The sequence below is a fragment of the Mytilus edulis genome, chromosome 5 (assembly GCF_963676685.1).
Source record: "Mytilus edulis chromosome 5, xbMytEdul2.2, whole genome shotgun sequence".
In the NCBI taxonomy this organism is placed as follows: Eukaryota; Metazoa; Mollusca; class Bivalvia; order Mytilida; family Mytilidae; genus Mytilus; species Mytilus edulis.
Genome location: NC_092348.1, coordinates 63997218 through 64019799, shown reverse-complemented (window position 1 = coordinate 64019799; position 22582 = coordinate 63997218). Strand labels below are relative to the sequence as shown.

The following is a 22582-nucleotide window of genomic DNA, read 5'->3' as shown; positions in this document are numbered from 1 at the left end:
TCTTATATGCATCAGTAGCTCACTTCTATTATTTTTTTTGCTTCATCCATTTATCTATTATTCATCAGAATTGATAAGTTTTATACATCATTGATCATTGTATGAAGTGTCAACCTCTAAGCATTTTATAGTTACTGCTTATTTTAGTCACATGGACGATAATGGCGTGTAATGATGGTAATTTGTATCATTAAGTTGAAATTCAAAGGTGGAGTCGTATTTACATAGGAACAAGGTAAATCTTCAATCATACATTAATATTTTTTCTTTGAAACTTGCAATATCAATAAGAGGAGATGTGGTGTCAACACCCCTGAGACAGCAAGCAAACAAAACAAAACAAAATGCTAATCAGCATTCAAGATTTCCTAGTAGGCTGGTTTCTCCAACAATTAGGTCATATTAAAGGGAAGGACTGTTCATCCATTTTGCAAAATGAAAGTTGTTTTTTGAAAATTAAATCATATTAATATTTATCTGAGTAAGTATTAAACTTAAACTAAAACATATCATTTATACAAATTAAGACTTCAAAGTTCACCAGTAGTTAACCTCTTGTATGCACATGTGCACACTTTGCCTCGAGTGGTTGTTGACAATTTTCTTTATATGTGTTACCTGGCTGTCAGCTGTGGTATTGCTGTGGGTAGCTTGTACATCTGAAGGAAAGTACATGTATTGAGTAGGATTTTGTTGTATTCATTCATCTATTTGCCACAATAACAAATTAGATCTCTTATTTTTTCCAATTACTTACAAATTTTTGTTGAAAATTTCTCAACTGTGTTTTAATGTGATCTTGTACATTGTAAGATTGATGTGAGCAGTTGTAGATGATTCATTATATCCTAGGTATTCTATTGTTTAAAATGATGTTTTACTTTTAGTATTTAGTGTAGCAAAAAAAATTTGTTAAAGATACATTGATGGGCGTGACATTTTAGGAAAGTAATATTGCAGATGAATGTTTTGTGACTAATATAAAGTTTGGGGGACAAGGTTGTTATATTTTAACTTGCTTAAAGATATTTTTAAAGTGCAAAAACACCTCAATCTGGTGCAACTGATATATCGAGAGCTATGTATATATTTTGATATTGTGGAAAACAAATTTGCTCGGATGATTTGATTTTGACAATGTTCTGATGCAATATTTTTATGCCCCACCTACGATAGTAGAGGGGCATCATGTTTTCTGGTCTGTGCGTCCGTTCGTTCGTTCGTCCGTTCGTTCGTTCGTCCGTCTGTCCCGCTTCAGGTTAAAGTTTTTGGTCGAGGTAGTTTTTGATGAAGTTGAAGTCCAATCGACTTCAAACTTGGTACACTTGTTCCCCATGATATGATCTTTCTAATTTTAATGCCAAATTAGAGATTTTACCCCAATTTCACGGTCCACTGAACATAGAAAATGATAGTGCGAGTGGGGCATTCGTGTACTGAGGACACATTCTTGTTTATATTAAAAATTAAACTGACCAGGGCAGTTGTAAGACATTATTTAGGTAAATGTACGGATTTTACATTTATACGAAAACATTATAACATACTTTTACTTTATGTTATGTTCAGGGATTTTATGTCTTGAAAGAACAGCATCTTGTTCCCTTACTTTGTGCTTTGTCAAGATCTTGCACAATTCCAAAAAGGAAAACTAGCAGACAGACTTAAAATAATTGGACAATTAGTCACCTGCCATTTTAGAGTTTGGAAAAAAGGGGGTGCAAATTTTTCATTTCAGCATTTTAACTTAAGTTTGCCCTATTAAAGTAGAATGCAAACTTTTAAATAAACATCTACACAATGATAAGAACCACATCATGCAGACAGAGTTTAAATTTGGAACCCTTCTTTTTCAGATATCAGATTGAAACTTTTTGAAAATATTTATCATTTATATTCCTCTTTTGCAGGTTTGGGATGGATGTGAATAAAAGTATATTATTGATTTTTCTGTTGATTGTGGATGTACTCTTAGAACCAGTTGTCCAGGGATCTGAGAGCAGAGGAGGGGGACCAGGTAATGATTAAACAAAATATGCTTTAAGGAGATCTTGCACAGTGTTTGTTATATATTTTACAGAACAAAAAATATAAAATACTGCAAAACAGCAATAAGTTACAATTCTTTGAAGGTGAACCAATGTTTTATGCAAAAATTTAACATTGCTATTGCAATTACACTTTGCTATTTCCATTAAAATAATTCTCATTTATGAGCAGTTTTATTGCATCATCCAAAAAGAGGAAGCAGATAATGATTTATTACAAAATAAAAAAAGAAATGTTTTCCACAAAATAAGTTCAAAGAAACTATCACTAGTTATTTTTTTAGACAACAATTTTTGTGTTGGGCCTTTAGTTTGTGTTTAAATAGTATAATTTGACTATAGTATACCACATTAGCTATTGAAATGTACCTGTTTGTCAAAAAGTCACACACCGTTTAATTAAATTACTGTAGATTTCTGGTAGATAAAAAACCACTGAACAGCCGACTTAATTGACAGTTATTTATGATTGGGTGTCTAGTGTTAATGACTGGCCGTGATAGACACTTGTGGGTAGTCAAGGTTGTCAAACACCCACTAGAAGAATGGACTATATATTGGGAATGACCTTCATGTATTATAGTTTGTAGAAATGGAATTTAAACACCTTGTTGAGCATTTTAAAGCTTATATATTTCTTTATATAGTTGATAATCGAATTATATATCTAGAAGATTACTAACTACTATACATACTTTCAGTGTCATAAGCTTTGGCAAATGTAACAGAATGTTAGTTAGACCTGATATATCCACTGGACATCGCATTATACATAAAAAAGTCTTTGTATGATAAAAGTTTTACCAGTGTTTACAAAAACCTGAAAAAAGTAAATAGAAAAGATATTTCTATCTTAAAACAAAAGTGGTTTTAGTGGGAGAAGTTGATTCAAATCATAATCTATAGTAAGAACTGACAATACATATATATATATATATACTGGAATAAATGCTAATCTGAAAAAAAAATATGTCTTAGACGCCCCCACCACTTCAAAATGTACTACTAAAATAAAAAATAATAAGATATAATCATACAGAATTGTTTACCAAGTGGTTTAAATCTCTTAATTAAACAGTAAAGTGACTCTGAAAAGAACATGATATCAAACCAGCACTTGAGCAACTATTTATATATGTACTGTAGGTATTTGCCTTGAAGACAAAAAATGCACTTGTTGATGACAGAGATAGATTAATTGAGTGAATCTGTGGGGAGATATAAGACACCTGATCAATACTTCATCAGTAACGTTGTTTACCTATTGGTTAAGATTGACACAAGTCTAGAGGAGGGTTAATAACATTATTATATACACAAAATTGTAGGAAATTAATGATGTTGACTAGTTTGGGGGAGATTGATAGAGGATAAAGGGTAGCTGTACCATAAAAGATCTCTCTCCATATAACCTTGGGATGATAGCCTAGGTTGGGGGAGATTGATAGAGGATAAGGGGTACATGTACCATTACAGATCTCCCTCCCCGTAAACTTGGGATGATAATCTTGTTTGGGGAGATTGATAGAGGATAATGGGTAGCTGTACCATTAAAGATACCCTCCTTGTAACCTTGGGATGATAGTCAAGTGTGGGGGAGATTGATAGAGGATAAGGGGTAGCTGTACCATAACAGATCTCCACCTTGTAAACTTAGGATGATTGTTTAATTTGGGGAAGATTGATAGAGGATAAGGGGTTAACTGTTACCATTACAGATCTCCCTCCTTGTAACCTTGAGATGATTGTTTAATTTGGGGGCAGATTGAAAGAGGATAAGGGGGTAGCTGTTGCCATTACAGATCTCCCTTCTTGTAACCTTGAGATGATTGTTTAATTTGGGGGAGATTGAAAGAGGATAAGGGGGTAGCTGTTGCAATTGCAGATCTCCCTCCCCGCAAACTTGGGATGATTGTTTAATTTGGGGAGAGATTGATAGAGGATAAGAGGTTAGCTGTATTATTACAGATCTCCCTCCCTGTTAGCTTGGGATGATGGTCTTGTGATGTTTTGTATGAATAGAAGGAATTGTTGGGTTTTTCTTAGTGATACAGCAACTCAACTATAAAAGTAACCAAGAGACACCGTGTTAGAACAAGTCTTCAGAGTCACATTTGTTTTGTAGATAAATTATGAATGGATCAATTAGTTTTCTCATTGAATTGTTTCACATTTTTCTTGTTTTGACCTTTTATAGCCAAATAATAGATATAAACCTAAAAAAAGACCAACCCATTAAAAGTTCTTGCAGTTGATGCTTAAATACAGTGTTTTTATACGACCGCAAATTTTGAAAAAATTTTCGTCGTATATTGCTATCACGTTGGCGTCGTCGTCGTCGTCGTCGTCGTCGTCCAGCGTCCGAATACTTTTAGTTTTCGCACTCTAACTTTAGTAAAAGTGAATGGAAATCTATGAAATTTTAACACAAGGTTTATAACCACAAAAGGAAGGTTGGTATTGATTTTGGGAGTTTTGGTCCCAATATTTAAGGAATTAGGGGCCAAAAAGGGCCCAAATAAGCATTTTCTTGGTTTTCGCACTAAAACTTTAGTTTAAGCTAATAGAAATCTATGAAATTTTGACACAAGGTTTATGACCACAAAAGAACGGTTGGGATTGATTTTGGGAGTTTTGGTCTCAACAGTTTAGGAATTAGGGGCCAAAAAAGGGCCCAAATAAGCATTATTCTTGGTTTTCGCACAATAACATTAGTTTAAGTAAATAGAAATCAATGAAATTTAAACACAATGTTAATGACTACAAAAGGAAGGTTGGTATTGATTTTGGGAGTTTAGGTCCCAACAGTTTAGGAATTAGGGGCCAAAAAGGGACCCAAATAAGCATTTTTCTTGGTTTTCGCACCATAACGTTAGTATAAGTAAATAGAAATCTATGAAATTTAAACACAAGGTTTATGACCATAAAAGAAAGGTTGGGTTTGATTTTGGGAGTTTTGGTCCCAACATAATAAGGGGCCCAAAGGGTCCAAAATTAAACTTTTGTTTGATTTCATCAAAATTGAATAATTGGGGTTCTTTGATATGCTGAATCTAACTGTCATGACTGTGTATGTAGATTCTTAACTTTTGGTCCCGTTTTCAAATTGGTCTACATTAAGGTCCAAAGAGTCCAAAATTAAACTTGGTTTGATTTTGACAAAAAAAGAATCAGTTAGGTTCTTTGATATGCTGAATCTAAAAATGTACTTAGATTCTTGATTATTGGCCCAGTTTTCAAGTTGGTCCAAATCGGGGTCCAAAATTAAAATTTGTTTGATTTCATCAAAAATTGAATAAATGGGGTTCTTTGATATACCAAATCTAACTGTGTATGTAGATTCTTCATTTTTTGGTCCTGTTTTCAAATTGGTCTACACTAAAGTCCAAAGGGTCCAAAATTAAACTTAGTCTGATTTTAACAAAAATTGAAATCTTGAAGTTCTTTGATATGCTGAATCCAAAAATGTACTTAGATTTTTTATTATGGGCCCAGTTTTCAAGTTGGTCCAAATCAGGATCTAAAATTATTATATTAAGTATTGTGCAATAGCAAGTCTTTTCAATTGCACAGTATTGCGCAATGGCAAGAAATATCTAATTGCACAATATTGTGAAATATCAAATTTTTTTTTAATTAGAGTTATCTTTCTTTGTCCAGAATAGTAAGCAAGAAATATCTAATTGCAAAATATTGTGCAATAGCAAGATTTTTTTTAATTGGAGTTATCTTTCTTTGTCCAGAATCAACTTAAATCTTTGTTATATACAATGTATATTCACTTTTTACTACCAACTGATAAATTAAAATAATCTTTACCATTCAGTGATAACAAGCAGTTTTTTTTACATCTTAATATTTTATGATGTATTTAAATGAGTAGTTATTGTTGCAAACTCCATTAGAAATTTTAATTGAGATTAGTTTTGGAATAAGGGAAAGGGGGGTGTGATTAAAAAAATTGGGTTCAATTTTTCTCATTTGAAATTTCATAAATAAAAAAGAAAATTTCTTCAAACATTTTTTTGAGAGGATTAATATTCAACAGCATAGTGAATTGCTCTAAGAGAAACAAAAATTTTAAGTTCATTAGAACACATTCATTCTGTGTCAGAAACCTATGCTGTGTCAACTATTTAATCACAATCCAAATTTAGAGCTGAATCCAGCTTGAATGTTGTGTCCATACTTGCCCTAACCGTTCAGGGTTCAACCTCTGCGGTCGTATAAAGCTACGCCCTGCGGAGCATCTGGTTTCTGCATGAATACTATATGTAACAGCAACAACCAAATCTCACAAAATCATTCATCTTTTTCAAAGCGAGATGTAGGTGACATTGCTTAATTAAAAACTTGTCTGATTAAACCATTATAACTTTCAGCATGATTATTTTTATGCCCCTGCTGTAGTGGAGGGAGCATTAAGTTTGACCCGTCCGTCTGTATGTCCCAAAGTTGGTTTCCGTTCTCTGACTTTAGTTTGCCTCAGCCAAATGTTTTGAAACTTAAACACAATTCTTATTACCACATAATACAGATCTAATTTGAAATTTGGTGGCGTCACAGTTACTGTTCTTTTAGTTATTTTTTACATTATTAATTTCTATTACAGCAATAGTACAGCTTTCCCAAAACAGTAATGGAGCAGTCCAGTCTCAGGTTAATCAGCAAGTTGTGAATCAAGTAAACCAGCAAAATGATGCTAAAACAAACAATAATTATGTCAAAAAGAAAAACAAAAAGAAGAGAAGGAAAAAAAGAACCAGTGATACAATGGGAATACCCGTTCATTTAAACAATGAGCAAGTTCAGAAAAGAAGTGACACACATGTAAATAGTTCTAATGTTAACAGCATTCCAAATAACGGATTTATAAACGTTCATGATCATGTTCAACAATCCTTGACAGGTACAAAAAATACAAGTAGAGTTAATAATAATCCTCAACCAGGAAGTAATATACAACAATCTATAAATACACCTAGTCCTGTATTAAACTCTGTAAATAATGTAGAAAATAAAGTGAAATCATTGGATAATAGTAATTTTAATAAAGCTGTTGTTGACAATAATAATAATGTTGCTGCTGAACCCCCACCAGTACAAAATGGCAATACGGGTCTCAATTCCAATAATGTAGCTAATCAACAAGCTGGTGGGAATAATGAAGCTGTTGAGATTCCAATGAGGCAGTCCGTTGGTCAGGGACGAGGTGAAATTCCTGTTCAGAATAATCCTGTAAATTTTGACCAGCAACAACAACAGCAACAGCAGCAACAACAGCAAGAACAGCAGCAGCAGCAACAACAACAACAGCAACAACAACAACATCAAGAACCTGTGTTTCAACAACAACAACAACAACAAGACAATAGGGCTTCATATCAAACAAATCAAGATTCATTGACAAAGAAAGCTGAAAGTATGAGAATCATGTGGGATTGGAGTGACTTTCTCATTAATTATGAACAATATGTTATGCCAGAACAGAAGGTTCGGCGTGCACCACAGGCCACAACAGGTGAACCATGGCCAATGCCTCAGTATTATACAACAAAACGAAACAAAGTTTATAAAATTAATAAAGACAAATTTCAGTTTAGAATTGTAAAAGAGTCTTGTGATATAGTTGAGAAAGCTGTGATCAGGTATAAGGATTATATAATTAATGATACAATCCTGGATATGCATAATAATTTACAATACGCTAGAGGTTCCAACTTTGAGGATTTATCAGTTAAATATGAAAAGGATATGTATCGAAGGGCTCCTTATCTAGATGCTGTTACAGTCAAAATCAGAAGGCCATGTGCCAAACTACCAAGTGATAAAATGGATGAATCTTGTAAGTATTTTTACCTTTCTGAATAGTATGCACAATATCTGACTATGTGGTTTTAGTACAGAGATACAAAAGGATATATATTTATGTTTAATGAATTTGTTATCTTGGAGGAAAAAAATATGCAAACAGCAGTCCTCAAAACGTGCACTATACAGAAATCTGAAAAATAATATGATGTCATCAAAGTTGACGAAACAATATTACAATAAAATTGAGAATGGAAATGGGGAATGTGTCAAAGAGACAACAACCCGACCATAGAACAGACAACAGCAGAATGTCACCAACAGGTCTTCAATGCAGCGAGAAATTTTCGCACCCAGAGGCGTCCTTCAGCTGGCCCCTAAACAAATATATATATTAGTTCGGTGATAATGAACGCCATACTAAATTCCAAATTGTACACAAGAAACTAAAATTAAAAATAATATAAGACTAACAAAGGCCAGAGGCTCCTGACTTTGGACAGGCGCAAATGTATTGAATTAAATTTCCTACAGGCCAGACATATCTTCGTGTCTTCCGTTCATAATAGTTCAGTACATTACACAACCTGTTACATTGTATGTATTATCAGCTTTGTATAGGGAATTCAAATAAGTATTTGAATGAAATTGATATTTTTTAAATTTGCATTTACTATATATATATATATATATAAATGATATAGGCATATTACTTTTGTAAATATCAGTTTTGTTAGAGTATTGAAATTGAATAAAAAACGAAGCTGCTACAGCTTACATCATAACATGTACAATCATTGTATAACTGTAATAGTTAAATCCACAGGGCCTAAAATCCAGCACTGGAAAGATATGCAATGTATTTAAAAAATCTGATTGATCCTCAGGTCAATAGAAAACAGTCAGCTATTTTCCTGTTCATGATTTCATTTTCATGATTTACATTCTTAAATAGGAACTGGAAATTGGTCTATTATCTTTATGACCGTCTTGGAACAATTGAAAATAATTATTACAATTCATAAACTGAAATTTAAAGTTTCTTATCTTTTAGTGGCGGATCCAGAAATTGTAGATGAGTTAATTAGAAGGTGTTATTAATTCTTACAATTCATCCGTAATGACAATGCAATTTGCTTTAGAGTTTTTTGTTCATTGAAGGGCCTTTTGTCTGATTTTAAACATATACTTAGATCATGAAAAATATTCTAATTAGCTCTTGCAGCAATATAGCCTTTTTGCACCCATGCAGCGTAAAACACCAATCAATCAATCAATCAATCAATCAATCAATCAATCAATCATCCCAAATGGAAAAAAAACCTGTAATACATATAAAATTTTTTCAATGGATCGTAAGTACATGTAGTAAGGCAGGCGAGATTCTGCATGAATTTCAGGACCCTTTTGACACTATACTTGTACTCAGGTTCAACAGCATTTGTTGGTAGCTGGTAGCTACAACATTAACAGAATGTAAATCACAGAATCAGTCCAGGCATCTAGCTGATTGCTTTCCAATAGTCATTTAATTAGAATGCTGAACAGCTACATGTATACAGTATCTCTCTAATTTCATTCATTTAACGTTATGTCTATGAAGTACCAATACTAACTGGGCGAAATAAATTTTCAGACTTGACATTCATGACAGTATTACACCTTATTGATCCCTTCTACATCATTAGTAGTTTTTGAGAGAGGATTGTAACTAATGAATGATCCATGTACTTTATAATGAGCTTACTGACACAAAATAACTTAGATTACTTCTTGGGGGACTAGACGGTTGATTGATATAATTCTTTATGCTGTATAAATGATTATTTTTAATTAAAGGAGGCTTCTATTTCTAATTAAAGGAAACTTTGAAATAAATAAGAAGTAAAATATCAATGAGACTGAATAATTGACTATGATCTGATCTCTATGATATAATTTGGCAGGATAAGGAGTATGAAATTCCCATTGAATTCAGTGTTTTTTTGCATGAAAGTCTCAACTGAATGTGTTATGTTCTTTTATGAAAGTAGAAAAATCCCTGAATCGATGAAGGGAATTGAAGGTGTGATGATTATATTTATAATAAATACTTGAATTTGTATCTATTGCATATAATTTACATGTTACCTTGATAAATTATTGGTTTTTTTAAAAAAAGTCAAATTTTAAAATAAAGTCATGAAATGAAAGGTACAATAAATTCTTATTCAGCTTTATATGTAAACTTTTGTCACTTACAAAATCCATTAAAAATAGCGTCTACATGGAATACAGTTTAAAAACATTAAAATGCTTTTTTATTTCCAGTTTTACATCAATGTACCAAAGTTTATACAATGTTTGTAGCTAAGGTTTGAATTTAAGATTAATATATATAAAATGTATTATATCTTTTCAGATGACTTGTTTGTGAAGAGAAAGGCATCATATATTTGGGCCAATGAAGTCTGGGGCGCCATAAGAGGATTAGAAACTTTCAGTCAGCTCGTATTTAGAGGTGTTGATGATGAGGTAATAGTGCTTTCGTGAAATTAACCAAAACATTGAATATTAGTCATCATGATCATGTTAGCTGTTCAATTTATTGAATTAAAGATCAATTTTCCAAAGCTTTAAAAAATGTCTGATATGAAATTTTGAGATACTATATATTTTAAAGCCATCATGCATTTTGGGAATCCAGAAGAAAATGTAATTTGTCAAGTTTACATGTTAAAAATGTGCATTATATATTTTGTATGTGCCTGTCTCAAGTCAGGAGCCTGTTATTTAGCATTTTTAGTGGTTGTCATTTGTTGCTGTAAATTCTAATATGACGTGCTTCTTTGGCTTTGTGAACAAACCCATGCTCTAAATCCAATAAAATTTGTTTGCACATGCGTATATTGACTTCTTCAGAATAACAAATTTTATAGACAATAATAGTGCATTGACTTGACATATCAACAATATAAGAATGAGGCTTAGAAACGGGGAAATGCAAGGCTGTGCCGAGCTATTTCCCCGTTTCGAGCCGAATCCTTATATCGTTGATATGTCAAGTCAATGCACTATTATTGTCTTTATACTGCAATCTAAAACAACCTTTTCAATGGTTGTTTAATGCGTTAAGGTTATTTATTGGATTTAAATATTGGGGAAAATCCCCTTTAAAAAGGCCTCATATCATGCTCGCGGAGAAATATACAACACAATGAAATGTACATATTTACCTGTTGAAACTCACACTCGATGGTGAACGAAATCGTTTGAGTCTGGACTTAAATAGCAACCATAAGCATGAAACATAATAATTTATAGGTTGAAAACAAAAAATATTAACAAATGAAATATGTTTTCCAATAATTGCAAAAGAAACAAGGTTTAGTCGATCCACGCATCGTTGTAGGCATTGGAAACAAGAACAGGTTGAAGAGGTCGTATGAATAATTAAATATTATTTCGGCATTTTCTATTTAAATATTCATGAGGAAAAGTGATATCGGGTCAGTGACTATATGACATAGAAATATACAGTCAACGCATTTTGACTGCTCAAATAGAACGAGTGCAGTAAAAATCAAATTGTCATGCACTTAATATTTTTCCTTACATGTAACTTTAAAACACTTTCAAACTCTTAAATGATGCACATGATGATACTTATTCATTTATTATGACTTTAATGTGTTCATTCCGAAATTGACATACTTGACCTAGATATGAAAACCGTTCATGCTTGCTGTTTAAACTCCTCCCTCTGAAAAATCACAGTGCCAGCCGTTTGCTCCTTTACAAATAAAAAAAGGATGTTCATGGAAGAGAAATGCTTTTACACTTATACTTATTGGACATAGAAATTACCTTAATTGTCCTATTCAGAATCGAAATAATTGATGCAAGCTATAATTTATTGTAGTTTTAACATGGGTAGGCTTTATATTTGTATAATTTTAGCCCTCACTATTGCTCGGGCAAAAATAATCACGAATATAATGTCTACCCATGTTAAAACTACAATAAAGTATAGCTTGCATCAATTATTTCTTAACTATATTTGTTTTGTACTTTTAAAAATGAGACTGTTAGTTTTCATGTTCAAATTGTTTGGATTTGTCATTTCTGTAACCTTTGTATCTTGCTATGCATCATAAGTTTTACTCATGGTTGATGGATGTATGGTGGCCAATAGTTAATTCTACAAAATTTGATCTTAGATAAAGATTTGTCTTAGCAATTATACCACATCATATTGATTTTTATAATGTCAGTTTTGTGCATAGAGATTTAAAATGAATGTGAAGAAAGAACAATACAGTACTGGTTTTCCTTTGAAAAAACAGGTTAATTTTGTGCGTTTAAAAAAGTGCTTGGTTTAATTTCTCTTACTTTAGTTTTCCTCAACCAAATGTTATAAACTTATACACAATGCTTATTACCTCAAAACTCAGATCAAGTACAAATTTGGGTACTAGTGTCACTTTTATTGTTCTTCAGTTAAATGCCTTTTATAACTTTATATGATATCCAAGCTGAGGCATCATCTTGTGTCCCATAGACACATTCCCCATATATTTTGAATTCTTTCACACAACACAGAACTATAAAAGCAATTTTATTATGTTTATTTTAGTTATACATCAAAGACACCACAATAAATGACTACCCGAGATTTCAGCATAGAGGGATACTTCTAGACTCCAGTAGACATTTTATGTTTAAAGATGTTATTTTTGATGTACTTGTAAGTATGCATGCTTAACACAATATATTTTTTGTATATGAACATACAGGCTTAACATACTGTAAACCAAATAATTTTTGTTAGTAATTTATTTTTTGTTGAGTAGAAAATAAAGTATAAGCAAATATAAATTGTAACTAATATGTAAATTTTGAATTTTTTCTTCAAGTAAATTTTAGAATCGCGAAATTAAAGCGCCAGGATATGGGTTAGAATGGACTAAATGCGAAATAATGTATCTTGGAAAATAGGTGGTTTACAGTAACTTATTTTATTGAAAAAACATACTTTACATTACTTATTTCGTTGTACATACATTGTATAAAATATACATGTAAAGTACAGAACAGAATGACATAAGATTCAAATAATACATAGATGTATGATGTATTAATCCAAAGATATGGTTATATCTTTCACAACTACAACTAAGGTTTTATGAGGGAGCAGACCCCCCTGCCTGGGTTATTTAATTAATCCAAGCTACATCTATGCTTAAAAGCGGAATCAGTATATAAATACCAGTGTGTGTTACATTGGTTAGTGGCCTTGAATATATACATTGTATCCACAAACTTAACTGACCAAAGTCCTAATGTAAACACATGACAGTATGTTTATTGGTTATACAATTGCCAATTTATTACTTGGAGATTAGTTCAAATTGATTTGCCTAGAAAATATAGCTTTTTAACCTTTATTTCATTAGATCTGTTTCCTCATGATAACTATGATTGTCAAAGTCAATTATAAGAAAGTGATAACTCTAAGAAATAAAGAATGTGTATAATGTGTCTAAATCAATACATAAAAAGTTAAAATATATCAAACCAAATTAACTAAGGAATCTATTGATTTTGATGACCTTGCGTTTAGCTACAGACTTAGGAATTAGAATTAAATTCAATTTAGCCACGTCTTCAGACAACTTCAGGAACAATAATCCTTCACTTCTGCCTTAAATAAATTGATTTGAATGTTTGCCTTTCTCTAGTGATGTAGACAATGCCTTCAGGGATGAGAATAACTACCAGTTCTTAGTCATCTCCGTTTCAAATCTTGTTTTTTTGAAACTACAGAAATTTTATTATGTCTTCGGTTATATAGTTGACGCATCAGTTTGTGAGAAAATATGGATAGCCTTTAATACTGTTTTTCATTTCCTTTACGATTTACGATTTAACCCAAGTCTATAAGGTTTAAATATTGTTGATGGCTTGTCGGAATATTTATCATCCTTTTACAAAAAGGTCTTATATGTACAGTTTGTTCTTATATTGTACTGTTACAACACTGTCCAAGGTAGGGGGAGGATTCAGATCTTGAAAAAATGTTTATCCCCGTCACACTTTGTATGAGCCTGTGCAAATCTGTAACCTGTATTTTAGTGATTGTTGTTGGGTGCTGTCTCTCTGATAAATATTTTTTTGTATATTGTCTTGTCATAAATCTGGTCTTTGATTTTCTTTTTGAACTGTTTTCCATTTTGTCATGTCTGAAATTTTTATTACCTACTACATTGTTTACAGTATGGGTTTTGTTCATTGTTGAAGGCTAGGTGTTTACCTACAGTTGCTTACATCCAGGTCATTTAGTCTCTGGTAGATGGCTATCTCATTGCAATTGTCAATCAATTTCCACCTGCGTGTATATTTATATTATAATTCAAATATTAAGATTGAGATGTAGTTGATAGGGAAGGTTCACTTTGATGAAAATGTCAAAAGTGACAGGATAGAAATTGTTATTCAAAAACAATTTTCTTCATGTTATAATTTGTTACTCAAAAACAATTTTCTTCATGCTTATGGATTTTATATCTTATGATTAACTATATTAGGGTGTCAAATTGACTTTTACAAAAAGTCTAATATAGTTAATCATAAGATATAAATATTGCTTTCTTCATATATCGTTGCTGTTTTTTCAAACTTTTGAATAGTAAACACCAAACGAATTTTTGCATACCTTTCAAATGGTAGAAAACTCTTAATGATATACAGGAAAATTTATTAGGTTAAATTATTGAATTTGTCTACAAAAATAATTGCATTTTACTTTCTCAACTGTCTCATCTAAAATAGCCGAATATAAATCCTTTAAAACAAGAATTATAAAATCTGGAATAATTTATAATTCTGGTAAAATTGATAAGAAATCTATGATGAAAACTGACCCATTTTGAATTTTAGGGTAAACGAAACCCTTTGATGAAAACTAACCCAATTTAAGATAAGGGGATTGGTTAGTTCATACTGAAATATCAGTGAAAGTAAAATGAACTTTAGTCATGCACACATGGTTAACTCTCTTTAGTTAGGTTAGTTTTCATCATACATTGTTTATCAATTTCCCAGAATTCAGAATTATTGCAGATTCAGAAAATTCCTTGTTTTAAGTATGACTAGCATACTTTGATATAAAACAAGGAGATGGGGTATGATTGCCCACGAGACAACTAACCACCAAAGACCACAGGATGAGGATGTAAACTTGTAAAGGACCACTTTCAAATCTCTCAAGACACTTGTAATTATGATAAACAGTGTTTAAATGACAGCTCAAGGTTATCTAGAGTTCATCAATTGTCAAAATACATTTTTTCTAGTAGGACAATATATAGTAGTAACAAGATTAGTGTAACCCCGACCATGTATAAACATACCTGTCCTAAGTCAGGGGCCTGCTATATAACTGCCTTAGTTGTCTCCTGCTAGCTAGCTTGCCTCCAGTGTGGGAGTATGTAGGTCATAGTCAGAATGTATCCAGATAGGGTAATATGTCTTAAGCTTCCTGCTGACAGTTGCAAAGTCAGCTAGAAAATTTAATATTTAGGTCTAGTACAAAGCAGCATTCATATTATCAAATATTTTATTGAATTCTGGACAAGTACAAAGATCAATAAATATATTTGGTAGATTGGTCAATTATCTGTAACAAAAAGTTCTTAAACATGAGCTTGGCAATACACCTTATCGCTATTTGTCGTAAAATGATGACGTAATAAAACAAAATAGCTGACGCCACAATGAAAAAGTGATTGTTGTATGTGTCAAAAGTTCAAGCGGCTGGGTCAGCGGGGATAAGCGAAAAGGTGTATTTACTTAGAGTATGCATAAGAGAGGCATTTAAGAATCTAGGTTAAATTTCTATATCTCACAAAACCCTTCTGGAGCAACTTATTTACTAAAATACTATATTCCTTTCAACATGATGTAGTCAACTGAAAAAAAAAAAAATGTTTACCGGTCATGAACCAGCAATATAAATTTAATTTTCTAAAGGAATAATATGTTGAAATGCAATAAAGATGGGTTGAAAATTTATGTTTTTTAATAATATTTAATAATGATTTGATAAACTTTCACTAATGTTATATACTAGTTTCAAATGAATGATTTAAAGGCATTTAAGGAAATGAAAACTGAAATGTTAGTAAAGAGTAGATGCTATCAATTGCAGTTCAATGTCGATACATAATACATTGTATGAACATATACTGCTAATTCATTACATAATTCGTTAGATACCAATTTTTGTGGATTTTGTGGGTGCAGGTGAACCATGAAATTCAAATATTCAACAAATTACAAATTTTCTGTAAGCAGAGATTGGCAAAACCAGGACATCAAATATCTACATGGCAAAACCAGGACATCAAATATCTACAAAAAGGCAATTTTTCCTCAATCCATGAAAATTTTTACCCACGAAAAATAAAAAAATCAACAGTATTATATGTTCTAGGATTTTCTAAAAAGAGGATCGTTATATAATATTATTGCCCCATTGTATATAAGGACTGTTACTACAATGCATAACATATCATTTCTATTGTATCAATTTACATAAGATTAAAGTGTGCCATAAACACGGTTGCAATTGAATAATTATTGTGCATTTCAGTGATCACAACTGTTTTATGTTTTGTAGTTGAGTTTTTTTTATGAAATTGTTTAAATTCTTGTGATAGGGTTGACGTCGTTCTGGTAATCACGACACCATAACTTGTTATATAATATTGTTTTGTTCTTTTAAGCTTTGAAATTACAGCTCCTTTTTTGCACCTTCTGTAGGTTTTGCTTAATATCAACACTTATTTGTTTGTATGAAGGTTGAAGGCAAATGAAAAAATAATATAAAAAACAGCATTAATACGAAGAGCTCTACTTCCTCAAACACTTATTGTCATTCATAACTTGATGGTTTTGTATAGAAATAGACTCCAATTAATTCCTCTTCCTCAACCACTTTAAACCTCTTGAGGATAGTATATATCTTAGGATAAATAGAAGTGAAGTTTTCCTGACTGCAAGACCCTCTTTAATAGTCAAGGTCATTAGAAACCACCCTTTTCATCATAGAAGTGAAGAATAGCTTAATCCTTTGAATTGCAATGTTTCATTTATTTATCTTACATCTACCCACTTTATGGAGTGGGAGGTAAACTGCAATTACCTTGTCTGTCTGTCTGTTTGTCACTTCATAACTTTCTTTATATATTATTATTATTATCATTCTTATTAAAGCTGACAGTATAATTCAGTGCCTACAATATTGTATTTTTTTGTTGCACATGTTTTATGGGTAGAAATCTAGATCTGTCAAATAGTAAATAGAACTTAGCTGGTTTAAACATTTCAAAGGTAATCAAGATCCATCTCATAAAAGCTAAAGATACCTTCACTGACAAGAGCTTGAAGGTCTGACCATCTGTTCTAGTCCTCTTTGCATGATGTTTTTATGTGCTGTGCAAAGACTTGTCACATGAAAATTTAAGGAAGATTTATTAGACCTCTACTGACAAGAACTGAATGTCTGTTTTAGTGCTTGAGCTTAGGTAGCCATGTGGTTAAAGTAGTCACACTACTGTATCACTAGCTTGCCAACACTGAGATTGTGAGTTAGAATCCTGCATGTGGCAGATTTTCTCCACTCCAATCTTAATTTTCCTACCAAAGGTCTGTGGTTCTCTCCAGGCACTCCAGCTTGACCAACTGACTGCCATGAAAAAACACTAGAGTGATGAAAGTGGTGTTAAACACTAATCAATCTGTTTCAATGTTTTACCAGATTTTGTAGTACATAAAGACTTGTTTTATAAGGAAGATTTATTACGAGGAAAAAGTGATAAACATCTGAGTCATCATTACAATACTTGACATCAATAGACCTAGATTTGTTGATGAGGATTATCATATGAATGAAGCAGGAAGAGTGAAGGATGATGATCTTTGGATCACAAATTTATCCAGTCTTCTTTACAATCACAATATTTCATGTTATCAATGCAAGTCTAAAATATGTCTCAAAAATCTAATTTCAAAAGTGTATGAAAATTTCATAAAAAATGATGAAAAGCAGAAACTAAAGACAATTTAAACTGTAAAAATCAGTTCTTGTAGGGAGATATTGTTAAAAAAGTATCTGAAAATCTAAATTTTTTGACAATGAGCATAGTTTTAGCAGGACAAAATGAGAGTATATTATCCTTAAACCCAATATAAACATTAATATTTTGGTAAATTTTCAATCTTTTGCTTATCTTGAAAATCTAAATTTTTGATAAGGAGCATAGTTTTAGCAGAACAAAATGAGTTATCCTTAATCCCAATATAAACATTAATATTTTGGTAAATTTTCAATCTTTTGTTTATCTTCCTTGTCATGTTGTTCCCAATGTAAACACAATAAAGAAGTCTTCATATATTCTACATGCAAAAAGGTTTAAGATTTTTGACAATCCTAATAAGAACAATTTGCAAATAATTGTCACGGTCCTGACTTAAAGCAGGCATATCCTAATGAGAGTGATGTCCCATGAGTAAACCAAGATTTTAAGATATGTCAAAACTGACTGTTCTAATGTCTGGTAGTAAGATTTAATATAAAACCTCTTTAAACCAGAAACATCCTGAGTAAACTGAGGGTTTTGGTGTCAGCAAATAACTGGTAAATTTACACATGTAAAATTTAAAAAGAATACTCATTACAAACATTGAGATGTCCACTTATTCAGTGTTCAGTTTAGACAGTTTCAATTTATATTGACCATTTTTCATTGTAAAAAAAATCAGGAAAAAAGTTAGTTATCAATTTAATTTCAATATCATTGAAAAGTTATACAGTTTGTATTTATATATCATACAACATTACATGGTAGTTCTGTTGGGAAAATATATTAGTGATATGAGTTTGATTTGTTTGGACATTTGATTCTAAATATGGATCTAGATTGCATTGAATAAGATCATTAATCACTTTATTATGTAATTCTATATAAAACACTAAACTCAATTACCCTTTCTATCTTTATGTGCTATTAAACATTTATTGATTTTATAAATGGCTGAAAAGTGCAGTTGAAGGGAAATTTTAAGTAACAATATTACACAAGGGAGATAAATGTGTTGAATTGATAGCTAAATGAAATAAGCCTTTGATATAAAATTTGGCATATAACTACGCATATAACTACAACTGTATTGGTAATTTGGCTTTTTTAGAATATTAAACTCCAATTCTAATATGACATGCTTCTTTTGCTTTGTGATTAAACCCATGCTCTAAGTCCAATAACATTTGTTTGCACATGCGTATATTGACTACCGTACTGCAGAATAATGAATTTTATCAAATTGTAATGCATTTAATATATTTCATTAACTTAAAACACTTCAAAATTCTTAAATGATGCACATGTTGTTACAATCGCTCGGGCAAAAATAATCACGAATATAATGCCTACCCATGTTAAAACAACAATAAAGTATAGCTTGCATCAATTATTTCTTAAACATTAGCTGCTTAGTCCAATTTTCTTTGCAATCTTTAACATTAGAATCATTCAAGTAAATATTATGCAAAGGAGCTACCAAAAGTGATCCTATTTTTGGTCTATTACAAGAAAGGGATGTGATAAAAGACTAAAAAACTTGTGAATAAGACCATTGTAGAAATGTAGATTTGTGATATTGATTAAGTCTGGGGGCTCTTAGAATTTAAGATAAAGATGAACCCATATACATGTATAAGAGCAATTGAAATAGAAAAACCATTTTATCAAGTTTGTCTACAGAATTGATTAAAGCATCAGTGATGAGTCTTTATGTATCTGGCAAACAAAATTATAGGCCTGTGATATTTAATGAATTTGTACAACTACTTGGTTGATGACACTGCTGGTGGATGTTTCACAATCCCAGTAGTCAGCAATCGTGTTGACATGAAATACCAATGAGGTGATAATTTTTCTATAAATTTACAGTTTATAAGATATGGGATCATTTAAAAAACCCCAGGGGCGGATCCAGACATTTAAAAAAAGGGGGGGGGGGGTTGGGTTCCAAACACAGGACAAAGGTGGGGTTCCAACTATATGTCCCTATTTAAATGCATTGATCCGCCACTGAACCCTATATAAATTGATTGTTGTAGCCTTATTTGGCAAATATTTTTGGAAATCTTAGTTTTAATCTCTAAAAAATGAAGATAACTATAAATTTCATGTGTCCAAAGCATGTGTACTTCCTTTTATATTTTGAAGGTATTATTGTTTTGATTTGATACTGAGCGTTTTATTTTGATACAGAGCTACATTTGTGTATGGGTTCTAATAAATATAAAAGCATAAACTAGCAATTAGCTGACTATTATGTTATTCGGGTTTGTGTTTAAAATTTAATGATGTAAAGTGAGATATAATTGACATTTAATATTTAAATTGTGTGATACTGTTACAAAAGAGATCATTAAAACGTCTATTTCTTTTATTGATAATATGTACAGAAGGTCATTGATGATTGTAGATTACCAGTGTATAAAAACAAAAGAGAAATTGATTTGGGGGGATCAGTAGTGATTAATTTACTTATTAATTGGTTTTAAAACTCCCCAGTGTAACATTAATATTGATCTTTTATAATTATAAAGTGGATATGTAGGCTTACCATCTGTTATTTGTGTTTAAAACATACAAAATAATTAATTAGAACTTGAATAATAAAAGTCTCTTCTTTGAACTATGTCTCTGAAACTGTTATTAGTCCCCTACCGATGAAGTTGAATGGGACTTTAGGTTTGAACTCTGTTCGTTTGTCTGTAAAAATATTGAGAGGCTAATATATTTTTATGCCCATTTAATATGCCACATTTTATATGGGCATTATGTTTTCTGGTCTGTGTGTCCGTCCGTCCCTCCGTCCGTTTGTCCCACTTTAGGTTCAAGTTTTTGGTTGAGGTAGTATTTGATGAAGTTAAGTCCAATCAACTAGAAACTTAGTACACATGTTCCCTATGATATGATCTTTCTAATTTTAATGCCAAATTAGAGATTTCCCCCCATTTTCATGGTCCACTGAACATAGAAAATGATAGTGCAGATGGGGCATCCGTGTACTGGGGACACATTCTTGTTTGAGCATTGTCATGTACATGAATATAGATATTCCAAGGCAACTGTTGGTTAATGCATCGTGTAAGTTTCCTTTTCGTCTTATTTTAGGTGTATAATTTTTTCTTTTTTTCAATGATTTTTTTTAGTACATTCAGTAAATTTTATTGAATATTTTAACTGCTATTGTAGATAATATATTTAGTTTAAAAATAGGGAGCAGTTTCGAAAGTATCTTGAGCATATACTAGACAAACTGGAGTAGGATGAAAAGTCATATGATAAAACAATTGTTGCATTTTGATTTCAGTCGATACAATGATATATCAACCCCAGAGATACAATATTCAACCTCAACCATTGGCCTCGGTGAATATCATATCCCTAGGGTAGATTAATCATTGTATCAACCTCATGAAAAGTCAATAATTTTACATTATTAAAAGCTATGCAGAATGATACAGACAGTGGGTTGACCAATAACAACCTTTACCAGTCAGTCATACTGGCCATCATTATCATCAAATGTGTATGTCTAATACTTATATAGGAAGATTTACAAAATAAAGTTGAATAGAATGAATAGTTGTTAGTTAAAAGTTAATACATTGTTAGATGATGAGTTATTATATTTACAGTTAGGAGCCTTTTTTACATCAACTAGTGAAATATTGTGAGAAAAATCATTTATTGTGAGAAAAATCATTTATTGTTACTTTAGTTAGTCAATTGTTGAATATAAAGTTTGAATTGTTATATATAGTCAGTATAGTTTCTGAAGTTACAATATTCATTTGAAATACAAAGTAGCATAACAATTGGAAATTGTGTCTTACAGGGTCTTATTTATCCTGGCTAAGGCTAATTTTCAAAGTCTGGGCATGAACAAAAGTAAAATAACAAAAATACTGAACTCCGAGGAAAATTCAAAACGTAAAGTCCGCAACCAAATGGCAAAATCAATGAAAAAATACATCAAACATGATATTGATTAATTCTTGATTTTATATTTTAGTCAACATACATCAGACTGTCCAGCCCAAGTTTATAGCTGCTTTTATATGATTTTCATGATTTCTTGTGGTTTGAAGTTTATAAGCTATACTTCTGACAACTATCTCTTGATTTTAAGCATCTAGATTATTAGCTACTTCTGAATAATATTGTTGCTGTGTTCGTGGGTAAATCAGGATATATTTACTGTTAAATTAATTAAGTTTCATGTATTGATTTCTCTCCTTTGTGCTTATTTAAAAGAGGATAATTATACTATTTGAAGAAACTATGGTGATTTAGAAAAACATGTATAATAAGAGGTTTGGGTTCAGTCTAATTTTGATGCACACATGAAATTTCATTGATATGATACTTTTTTGTAACTTTTATAAAAGGTTGAAAATATTCAAAAGGTGTTCTACCCTCAGGTATAGGTTACCTTAGCTTTGTTTGCCCAATTTTTCAGAACTTTTTCTGTTTTTGATGCTGTTTAACTTCTAAAGATTTTCTGTGCCACTGTTTTGATTGAAGTGCCACTGATAGGTCTCATGTAGACTAAACATGTTTCTGTCATACTGCATTATAGGCCTAGGATCTTTGATGAGTTTT

At 31.4% G+C, this 22582-nt stretch overlaps 1 protein-coding gene across 11 annotated transcripts in view; it reads left to right on the top strand.

The window, feature by feature from the left end:
- The window catches only part of LOC139524198 (uncharacterized), a 69426-nt gene that overhangs the window by 20233 nt on the left and 26611 nt on the right, over window positions 1-22582 (top strand). For 10 of the 11 annotated variants that reach the window (XM_071318838.1, XM_071318831.1, XM_071318840.1 and 7 more), the window contains 4 exons: window positions 1911-2017; window positions 6661-7893; window positions 10261-10373; window positions 12475-12585. In XM_071318838.1, coding sequence (XP_071174939.1) covers window positions 1918-2017; window positions 6661-7893; window positions 10261-10373; window positions 12475-12585 — 1557 coding nt within the window. In that variant the 5' untranslated portion in view covers window positions 1911-1917. Of the gene's footprint in view, window positions 1-145; window positions 236-1910; window positions 2018-6660; window positions 7894-10260; window positions 10374-12474; window positions 12586-22582 lie in introns of those variants that run through there. The other variant, XM_071318837.1, reaches the window with a different exon arrangement.